Source organism: Drosophila melanogaster, chromosome 2L, assembly GCF_000001215.4.
Source record: "Drosophila melanogaster chromosome 2L".
Classification (NCBI taxonomy): domain Eukaryota; kingdom Metazoa; phylum Arthropoda; class Insecta; order Diptera; family Drosophilidae; genus Drosophila; species Drosophila melanogaster.
This window is the reverse complement of record NT_033779.5, coordinates 5,278,595-5,288,864: the sequence shown is the minus strand read 5'-3', so window position 1 is coordinate 5,288,864 and position 10,270 is coordinate 5,278,595. Positions and strand designations below refer to the sequence as shown.

General features: G+C 45.3%; 1 protein-coding gene and 2 long non-coding RNA genes across 6 annotated transcripts; 1 reads left to right on the top strand and 2 right to left on the bottom strand.

Annotated features, from left to right (window-relative positions):
* The first annotated feature begins 197 nt into the window (after positions 1 to 197).
* Positions 198 to 1,418, top strand: lncRNA:CR44743 (long non-coding RNA:CR44743). 2 transcript variants are annotated; one of them, NR_124081.1, is made up of 2 exons: positions 198 to 436; positions 497 to 1,418. It is a non-coding gene; the product is annotated as a long non-coding RNA:CR44743 (long non-coding RNA). The 2 variants fall into 2 exon arrangements; NR_124082.1 differs by having other exon boundaries at positions 497 to 1,021.
* Positions 504 to 1,017, bottom strand: lncRNA:CR44742 (long non-coding RNA:CR44742). The gene has a single exon (NR_124083.1). It is a non-coding gene; the product is annotated as a long non-coding RNA:CR44742 (long non-coding RNA).
* Positions 1,419 to 5,581: 4,163 nt separating the features above from the next.
* Bub1 (Bub1 kinase) lies at positions 5,582 to 10,000 on the bottom strand. 3 transcript variants are annotated; one of them, NM_001298693.1, is made up of 3 exons: positions 8,594 to 9,812; positions 6,876 to 8,537; positions 5,582 to 6,791 (listed from the first exon to the last, which is right to left on the bottom strand). In NM_001298693.1, the coding sequence occupies exons 1-3, from the start codon at positions 9,503 to 9,505 to the stop codon at positions 6,066 to 6,068; spliced, it is 3,300 nt and encodes a 1,099-aa protein (NP_001285622.1). In that variant the 5' UTR covers positions 9,506 to 9,812; the 3' UTR covers positions 5,582 to 6,065. The 3 variants fall into 3 exon arrangements, with proteins under 3 accessions (NP_001285622.1, NP_001285621.1, NP_608919.1); NM_001298692.1 differs by having other exon boundaries at positions 5,863 to 6,791; positions 8,594 to 10,000; NM_135075.4 differs by having other exon boundaries at positions 5,863 to 6,791.
* Between the last annotated feature and the right edge of the window lie 270 nt (positions 10,001 to 10,270).

Here is a 10,270-nt window from a genome sequence, read left to right as displayed (position 1 = left end):
GTTTGGCCGCTCGACCCAGTTTCGTTCTTTTTCTTTTGGGCCCGTTGGAGTTGGCTTTATGCTGCTTATGTTCCCCATCTTACCGTTGTTTAGTGTTCGTGTTCTTTCACGGGGCCCGCTTTCTCTTTTTATTTTGGCCAAGTCAATTGATATGCTGCGCTATGTTTTGAAGTCTAGCCCCGTTCCCCCAAACCAATAACATCATCACTCCCATTTCACCCAGCGATGATCGCCTGTCAAGTTCTTGCTTCGTGATCTTTCTGCCATTTGGATGGAAGTTTCTTTTGGCCCAATATCGAATGCCAATCCAATGCATGAGCGGCTTTCTGGATGAGATGCGACATGATTCAACGACTGTTTCTGAAAACAAGCCAGCTTATTGTGCTAACTAATCTGCGTACAGTAGTCCTTGGGATGGAGGATAGTGGCATTTAAGGTTTTTACAAAATATTTATATGTCTTCTTGGGCATAATATTATTATATAAATTTATCTAGGGATTTTGTAGATTATAAGCTTCCATCGAAAGAGCCTAAGGACTCGCTCCTGGGTTCACTGTACAGGCCCACATGATCCGAGTACATCGCTATTTCCCCTCCGCATCCGCATCCCCCTTCGCTTACCGCACGTCCTTTATGGCAAAGTTAAACTTTTCAAGGTTAAGTCTTTGGCTGGCGTCGCCGGCGAGCAATGACACTTGGGCATGGGCAGAACGGGCCCGCGGGGGAAGGGACACGGATAGGGACCAGAAGCAACATCCAATTCCACGTCCACATCATCGCTATCGAACACCCTCTCGCACACTCACGCACACACACACAAACACGCCCAGCAGTTCGCAGTTCGTTCACTTGCCGGGAACCCTGCCTCCTCGTTGTGCTCTTCGTCCTCCATCGGAATCTACCCTCCATCCTCTTGGAACCGTCTAGCAGCTACCATATACCTCGTACCGTCTGCCGTCTGCCGCAATTCCTGCGCGACCAACCGTGGCACTGTGGTTCGAAGTCTACAGTTTAAGGATCAAAGTCACAAACAAAGTACTATTAAATTAATATTGTTAATTGCTTAAAAAACAAGAGTTTACTAAGCACACAACTTTAAATTTGTATAGTGGCTTACCAGTCGTATACTTAATATCTATATTCATACATTCTTCTTAAATTGGGAGAATTCACCACGATTGGAATATATATTTAATTAAAAGCTCGATCGACGACCACTGTGGCTATGACACCCTTTAAATATCTGTTAACCCAGCTCTTCCCCCCTGATAATTTTCTGCCCGTCTGGATGTTATTGCTCACGTTCTCATTCTCTCAGGTGCACGCTACGCTCCAGTGGTGCAGCCATTCCGCCCTTCTGTGCACTCTACACTCTCAGCCAGGACAAAAAGTTGCAGCTTGAACAGTGTGCACTTAGAAAAGTTGATATGTTTTACAAGCACATAATTGACGTATTTATCGAATTGCTTAATTTCTATATTAAGGAAACCACTTACTATAAATGGCGGGTATAAATTATCACATTTTTTCCAATTAAAGTCATTAATAAACTTAAAAACTCGGAAATACTCTGCTTAAATCATTAATAGACCCAGTTTATTAGAATTTAATTAACTAAATTACTGCCGATCAACAGCGACTAGATTCACAGCAATAACATTTTATATAGCCAAGCATATAAAGGAGTTGGCAGCAGGAGTCTGGCGATTTCATTAGCCAGGCCCAAACTTACATAAGGTGGAAACAGGAGCGGCAGGAAGAAGATGTCTGAACCTCGATGGCGATGACTTTTACTGTCGTTTGAGGTGCATACACATACATTTCGGTATATATCTATATATAGTTAGTTATATATGTATGTATGTGTTGGGGCGTCGTCTGGTGGACATGTTCGGTGAAAGGGAAAGGTTATTAGACTCGCCCCGTTGCAGAATTTGATGTGGTGGGGGTCCAGACACTGGCTGCTCCTTATTGTTATAATAACCTTTCGGTTTTCTGTTTTCACTGTCGACGGAAGTGGGCGGCGACAGGCGACAGGCGGCAGCAGGTGCCGGTGGGCGGGGCAGTGCAATGACAGCGGTCGACGTCGGTCCTTGGTCCTTCGACTTCATCGAAATCCACCATTAGGCGGTGGGCATTACGAAAGACTGACACTCTCTCTGCTTTCGAATTTCTGGGCGACGAACTCGCGGCCCAGTCACAGGCTCAGTTTGTGGCAGGATTTCTCGCTTTTTCGGGATATTTCGGCTATTGACTCGGCCGGCGGACGTTGCCACATGGCGGCCTCAGTTGAATGCACCCGACGAGGTCACAGGACATCGGCCCACCGCGTTCTCGGTCAAAGTCACATGGCCACTTGACACCAGACCCCAGATAACCGCAATTACAATGACTAGGAGATACATACGTAAGTAGGGATGTGAGTGATGAAAATAGAATTTGAAGTAGGCTTTTCAGGACGTTTGCATATACACAGGGGGTAGTGAACCGAACGAAAGGACTTTTTTTGGGGTCAACTGAATGACGGCTGATGAAATAAGTTCATTGGTGTGATTATCCAGAAAACGGGCAAGGAAACATATTCACGCATTTTATAAAACACATAAACAATGAATAAATAATCAAATACTACTACCACATTTCTTGCATGCATTTAATTAGGGGAAAACAAAATATTTAGATATACTTCATTTTAGTGAACAAATATTTGTTTCAATAAAAGAATGACTCACTTCAGTGATGTCATGATTATTGGCATAGGTTTTGGTTGTTATAAGCGGCATAAAGATAAGAAGTTACCACACATGAGCTGTTATCACAACTGCAAAGTATTACTTATCAAATTAGTTATCGATTTGCTGAAGGTCACTACCAGTTGGCGGCTTTTAAATCCTTAAGACATATAAGGAAATATTAATAAAAATCACATATTCAATCGTGATTGATTGAGATATGCTGCAATTAATGACTCATCAAACCAGTTGTATTGCCCCATAAAGATAGTTATTAAGCGGCCAATCGATTGATCATATTTTAGTGGGTCAATTACCGGATGCTAGATATCGTTTTTCGTTCGAGAATTTTCCTTTTTCACGTTTGTCAGCAGCAATCGGTGCACCGCATGCTTATTAAAGTTTTCCGCCAAAAAAAAAAAGTTTCTCCATCCCACTCAAGTTTCCCTCGGCGAGATGCAAAATATTTGGCGAGAAGAGAAAATAGTAGGGAAAATTCGCGAACAGATTTTATGAGGTCAAAACTCATTACAAGCGATGGCAGCGGCGGGGGGTGGGTGCTGTTGCATAGTGCACACTGTACAGTACATACACGTTAGCCCCAATTCGGCGAGTGGGAAAAAGAAAAGCTGCAGCAAGCGGCCCATGACAGTTGTTGCAGTTGCAACTTTCTAATGCGGCAACAGCGAACAGCACTGCAAACGGATGTGGATCGCGGCGACTGCAGCTCGCAACGTGGCATCAACATTATGTGTGCCATGATGCACATGCACCGCACTGCAGCCAGAAAGCAAGAAAATCGAATCGAATTTCTCCGACACTGCTTTCCACTGCAAATTACTTAACTATTTTCCCAGTTTTCGCTTTGTCGTGCAATTGGCGAACAGTTGTTGCATGTTGTTGCATATTAGCGGCTGCAACAACAGCAGCAGCAACACGGTGCGGCAGTGAAAAGTTGGTCATGACAATCAAATGGCCAACACTGCATGGCATTCGAGGGGTGAGCAGTATCGCTATCTGCCGGGGATGGGGGTCTTGGCTGGTTTTTCTGCACACACACATACTCGTACGAGTGCATGTATGTATTTTGCTGGCTTTGTGTGTGGCCACTGATGCATTCCGCCTGTTGCAACTGCCACTTAGGCGAATCTAGTAGGGTCCCCTTAGTAACCTTTGCATGCCACCATTTTGCACGACTTGCTAGCGAGGAGTTGCACTTAGTCACAGGAATGACTAACCAACCAACCGACTGGTAGTCGTTGTTCTACCCTAAATTCCCAAGGGTGACTCAGATCGGTCCTTACCACAAACGCAAGTTGTTAACGCTCCTTTGGTCGAGTCCATCGGTCATCATTGAGTGATCTTCAGTGGGGGAGAAACAAGACGTGCTTCATAAGTTACAAAATATGAGCTACTTACTAATAGAAATGGGTAATTTTTAGGTAAAGAAAATAAAAGAAGGATATTTAAAAAATATAATAGAATATGGCATTAAATGAATCTTTTAATATACATAGATTTTTTCAAGTCAACAAAAAGAGATATAGATATTATTATGAAAGTATTCTTGTAATAAGTACTATTACATTTAAGATATGAAACTATGATTTTAAGTTCGTAAATTTATTTAATTATCTAGCTAATTTTTTTTTAAATCGTATCATAATGAGATCATCGTATCATAATCATCATATCATCTTGGTTTTAAATCCTGGCTAATCCGCTTAGGCACCTGTCCAGATGGTGAAAACGCGTAGCTTGGTAACTTGATCTTAGCCAAGTTAATTGCTGGTGGGTACTTAACGAAAAGTCTCCCCACTTTTCTGGGATTAAGACTTTCCTTCGGTGGAGAGCCAAATACTGTTGGCCATCAGCTTAATTAGAAACGAGTTAAGTGTCCGCAGCTCAGCACTTAACTGATCTATTAACGAATTTCTTTCTACCCATTTCTATTGACTTTTGTTGTCATCTTGCTTTGTGTTTTTGGCTGGCATATCGGGTGATCGGAATCGGGAATAGGTATGGGTATTGGTATGGCATCCAGATGGAGATCGGTGTGCCCCAGTGATCTAATAAATGCCGCATTGTCATTCGCTTCGCTTCGCCACTCCGTTTGTCACTCAATGCCCGTGGCCCCGAAACTGGGGCACATTCATTAATTTATCGCATGCAAAACAATCCGCTGAAGTATCTAATGCTGCAGCTGACGTTGCAGTCGACACACAAAAAAATAGAAAGTTTTTCGCCAATCGCCGGCGGACTGCCTGCTGCAATTTTCTCTTTGCAATTTGATTAAATAAAATATTGTGTAAAAGCGACGCCGGCAGAGCAACTTTCCAACTGCATACTGCATACTGCATAGGCTGCAAGTTGCAGTTTCGCGCCACGACTTCTAAGTCGGTTACTAGATGCAATAATAATTGCATTTGTCCCACTTTACTTTCACTTGGCGAACGAGCAGCCAGCAACAAGCTGCAAGCTTCGAGTTTCAAGCAACTAGCAACAAAAAGCCGCAGCGCAGGCGTCGACTTTGACTTTGTGTGCCTGTTGCAGCTTTTCCAACCGTCGATGTGTGTGTGTGTTGCATGAAAAGTTGCAACTTTTTCCAGTCGCTTGGTGGAAATTGTGCGCCGTTTGGTTGACTGGCAAAAAGGAAAAGTGGGTCAAGCGCAGCATTGTTGTTGATGCTGGCGCTGCTGTTGCTGCTATTACTTGTTGCATGCCCCCACTAAATTGACAATTGCCTGCAACACACACATTATGGGTTCGCCACTTTGGCATTTGATTTATGAAACTGGGTTACCACTGCTTTCCTTTTTCGCGCTGCAATTCATATGGTTTTTGCTTTAACATTTCGTCAATTTATTCACTATTATTTAAAGATCTTTATATATTACTCAATAGTACAGCAAGCACTAATCTTAAACATATTTATGTACGATTCTTTTTTTTTTTACATTGCCTTCAATATATTGTTTTATTGTGCTGTACATAAAAAAATTACATTTAAATCCAGGGCCTTTTTTCCACAAACTCATTTCGTAAACGTTGCTTTAGATCGAGTCTGTGCCTAATATTTACAATGTTTTTGAATTTTGTAGCGTACTTTTTGCTTTCGTTTTTTTTTTTGGCATCAAAACAATAAATAAAAGGGAGTTTGTTCGCAGAAAAATAGTTTAAAATTAGAACGCGGAGTTTTTCCCGGTTTGGTTTTATCATCTTTGAAGAGGGAAAATTGTTTTAAAATAAAAACTGAAACAATATAAATGGGTGACTTGGTCAACAGAGTTATATGCAAAACAATTTAACAGAAAGGAATAGGAATAGATTGGTTATCGTCGATGCAGGATGTTGGATAGGGTGCGTATCTGCTTCTGCAGCTCGGAGTCCATGCGGTACGCCTCCTCCTCGAAGATGAGACGCATCTCATGCAGCGCTGGCAGTTTGTCCGCCTGCATGTTGAGCAGATCCCCGAAGAACTTGGTCCACACATGCTTTTTGAGGTAACGCGGCAGCTTTTGTCGTATTTCCCAGCTGGAGCCCTTCTTTTGCGGCTGCATATAGTCACCGAAGAGCATCACATGAACGGTCGCCGCGATGCAGAAGAGATCCGTTTCGTAGGACCAGCTGCGTCCCTCCTGCATCTCGATGCAGGTGAAGCCATCCGTTTGCACCACCTTCCGGAACTTGGTCTTCTCACCGTCCGGGAACAGGGTCATATCGATAGCACAGCCGAAGTCAATCAAACGTAGCGATGGCAACGGACTGTCCACATTGGGCACACGCATTAGCAGGAAGTTGTCCGGTTTAATGTCCGCATGGATGATGTGCTGGCGATGCAGGTGGTCCACGATATTGCAGATCTGTGCGGAGAAGTGCATCACCAGCGATTCGTGCATTACTTTGGTGGTTGCCTGGCGGATCTTGTTGTTGATGTCCAGCAGCGAACCGAACGGTGAGAACTCGGTGGCTATTAGACTAGCGTTTGGGGCGATGATCGCCGTGGAAATGTCCATAACGCCAGGCAACACCTCTGGCTCCTTGATGCGTTTCAGCACCTAAAACACGCAATATGTATTAACACCCAAATCTTTTTGGCAAAAAAAAACTTTAATATAAGTGGTAAATATAATTTTTCTTACCTGATCACATATGTATATCTCCCAGGTGTTTGGGGGCTTCTGATACTTGAGCGCCACTACATTGCCGGTCCGAGAATCAGTGGCTTTATAAACCGAGCCATATGAGCCGCGACCCACCTCCTTGTCGATGCTAAAGGTAACGCCTTCCAGGACGTTCAGCGTGCGAGTGTTGGATATTTTTGGCAGTGGCGTTTGGACAATCTTGTAACTGGCATGGGCATCGTGATTACCCGGAAAATCTAGCTTGGCGAGAAAAGCGCGGCACAGTTCGCTGTTGAACGGATCGATGGCCTCCTTGTCCATGTGGCGGGCTATCGTTTCAACGGCCTTCGATAGCCGACGCTCCTGGGCCTCCGTGTCGTGCTGAGTGGCGAAGTACGAGTTCTCTTGAAATGTGGAGAAATCGGCCATGGTGCTAGTGCCATTATTGTTGTTGCTGGTGTTATTGTTGTTGTTGTGAATTTGTAAGGTCTTATTGACCGGATGGAGGATCTGCTGTTGCGATGTGTCGCGGAAGTTAAGTCTATCAACAGCCAAGGCCAGCGAGCTATTTGAGTTATCCAAAGCTGTGGCACTGGAGAACGAAAAGTTTGCATTGTCATTAAATGTGCCAGGTGCTCCGGCGAGCACACTACTCGAGGCCACATCAGCCACCGAGGATGCCGAGTTGCTGTTGCTGCAGAGATCCGGCTGGAACTTGCTGCGCTTAACTTTGGTGCGTGCCCTGCGATAGCCATTCGCCTCGCTCTTCGGCGTCGAGGTCTGGCCCAGCATGTAGGGATGGAAGTGGTGGTGGCTTCCGTTGCGTTGACGCTGGATGGGAATCGGAGAAGCAGGTGCCGGGTCCGGCGAAGGATGATGTACTGCCTGCGGAGGCTGATGGATTATTTGATGCTGCTCCTGCTGCTGCTGCTGTTGTTGCTGGTAAACATTCTCTATGGTATAGGCACTGTAGGTGCTGCTGGGCTCCTTCCTGAACTTGATCTTAATCGATCGATTTTCTTGCTCGAAAGTGGTTTGCGCACTGAACTGCACGCCATTTGTGTACGGTCCGCTATGCTCCTCTTCCTCTTCATCGTCTTCCTCCTCTTCATCAGAGTCATCTTCCTCGTTCTCTTCACCACCATCCTCCTCCTCTTCTCCCTCCTCGGCGTCATTGTCCTCATCTTCCTCACCTGTATTCTCCTGACCACTGCTGGTGTTCTGCCCGTAAAGAGCTCCATCCACAGCAGTCATATAGTAAGATTTCTCAGTTTCGTAGGAATCATAAAGAGTTTGCTGTTCTTGTTCTGGCGGCTCCGATGGCTTGGCTTTTTGATCCATTAACTGCTTAAACTTGCGGGCTAGTATCTCTTCGGGACTGTACTCGACGCCTGCTCCTGGTGGATATACCAACTGCTTGGCATAGTGGCACACGCGCGAGGGATCATCAGGCTCTTCAAGCGTTAGAGCCGGCTTCCATGTCTCATGGTTGTTGCGCCCGTAGGCGTGGAAATTGCGCGGCAAGCGTAGGCCAGCCACTTCATTTGTCACCGGAGGACTTTGTTGAGGAGGTGGATTGCCGTTGCCGTTTTGTTGCTGCTGCGGCTGCTGTGCGTGCAACTGCGGTACTGTAGTTTGTTGCGGCGGCAACTGTGACTGTTGGGCTGGTGCATAATGGGACTAAAACAAAAAAGGAGTATTTATCAAGTAGCTTTGATATTAAATTTAATGCTCACCTCTGCCACAGGAGCATAATGCGATTGTTGCTGGACTTGGGATGGTGGTATTGCTGTTGGGGACTGAGTTGCAGGATGTGGTTCATAGCGCGGCCGCTCCTGGTAGTGTGTCTGATAGGGGACCTGTTGTTCTGGCGGCAGTTGCTGTTGTGGCGCCGGCTGATGAGGCTGTGGGGCTTGATGTGCCTGCGCCTGCGGATGATATTGCTGATAGACATTCTGCTGATATGGCTGGGGACGGTGTTGATTATAGCTCTGTGGCATCTGCTGCTGTGCATAGTTCGTGAGTTGCTGCAGTGCATCCTGCGGGGGATGTTGCTGGTGCTGCTGTTGTTGCTGTTGTTGCTGCTGTTGCCGCTGGTAAAAAAGAGACCTGGCATAGGCGAACTTGGTGTGGGCGTGCTGCAGCTCGGAAGTGCTCTGCGCCTTCTCCTGGAAGGCCAAGTTAAACACCGCCTCCGCATCCTTATACTCCTCGCGAGACTCGTAATAGGCAGCCCATCCAATGTAGAAGGCGGCCACCTGGCGACCAGTTCCTCGCTGAAAAAGCACCTGGTAGAAATGGAGTGGATCCGTTTGCATGGCTATGTACTTCAGCCACAGCCGCACCAAACGGACATCCTGGCGATAGTAGTCATTGTGCTCATACACCGTCAGGCAGCGCTCCAGAGTTTCGCGGTACTTTAGCTCCGGATCGCTTTGCGCGTGATTCTCGTACCAGCAGATGTAGTTGTACCAATGATCGAGTGGATCAGGACCCTGGTACAGGGATATGGCGTGCTCCCAAGCCTGCTTGTCGTTCAGGAAGCCGTGCATCTCGTCCGGGCTGGCCAGCGGCGGTGCTCCAGCTGCGACTGCTCCTGCTCCTCCTCCGGAACCCGATCCCTGGCGCATGTACGAGTGCATGGCCATCTCGGCCGGACGCGGAATCCTCTGATCCCGCTGCGCCGTAATGCAAACAAATGAATGCGAGACTGTGGTTTCTACGGGTCACCACCAAAAAGTCTCGGATTGCGGAATGTAGTGCCCCTTGCCGATTGGACTGGTTAGGGTCCACTAACTCAGTTAATCCCTCGGCGTCTTCGGCTGTCACTGGTGGCACATACACATGATTTTCAGTTGGATTTTTCAACAGTTTGCAATGCTCAAAGATATTTTGTATTTTTTCTTGCTTTTCAGCTTGCAAATGGAATTTATTAGTGCTGCCAAACAATCGATAGAACCATTGGCTGTCACTGTTGACGATGGCTATGCACAAGGTTATCGATAGTGCGATAGAAACGTGTTGTTGGGAATTTTTAAACAAAAGCAATTTTTTGTACAACTTTACTTTTTATTTATTTATTTGTTGCCAAAGTTCAATTTTATTAATAAAACTATAGGGTTCTTTGTTTTAAATTATTGTAGTTTGAATGACGCACAATATATGTGTGTGTGCTATGAAGCACTTCCTATTTGATATACTTTTTGTATAATTATAATCTATTATTGGAAAACAACATGTTAATCGGATGATTTCAATTTATGTCAAGTTTTCTACTTTAATAAGGGGTCTGGTTGGAGCTGAAGCTTTCCAAGTAAAGTTAGCGATTTATTATATGGCATTACGTTCTCCCTTGTTATCTATTTATTTTGTAATATAAATATTCAAATCCTAAACGATAGTTGTATAACGAT

Coding starts and splice junctions, on each gene's coding strand:
- Bub1 (NM_001298692.1), bottom strand. CDS start 9,505: ATGGCCATGCACTCGTACATGCGCCAGGGATCGGGTTCCGGAGGAGGA. Junction 8,538..8,593: donor ATTATGCTCCTGTGGCAGAG/GTGAGCATTAAA, acceptor TTTTTGTTTTAG/TCCCATTATGCACCAGCCCA. Junction 6,792..6,875: donor AGATATACATATGTGATCAG/GTAAGAAAAATT, acceptor TGCGTGTTTTAG/GTGCTGAAACGCATCAAGGA.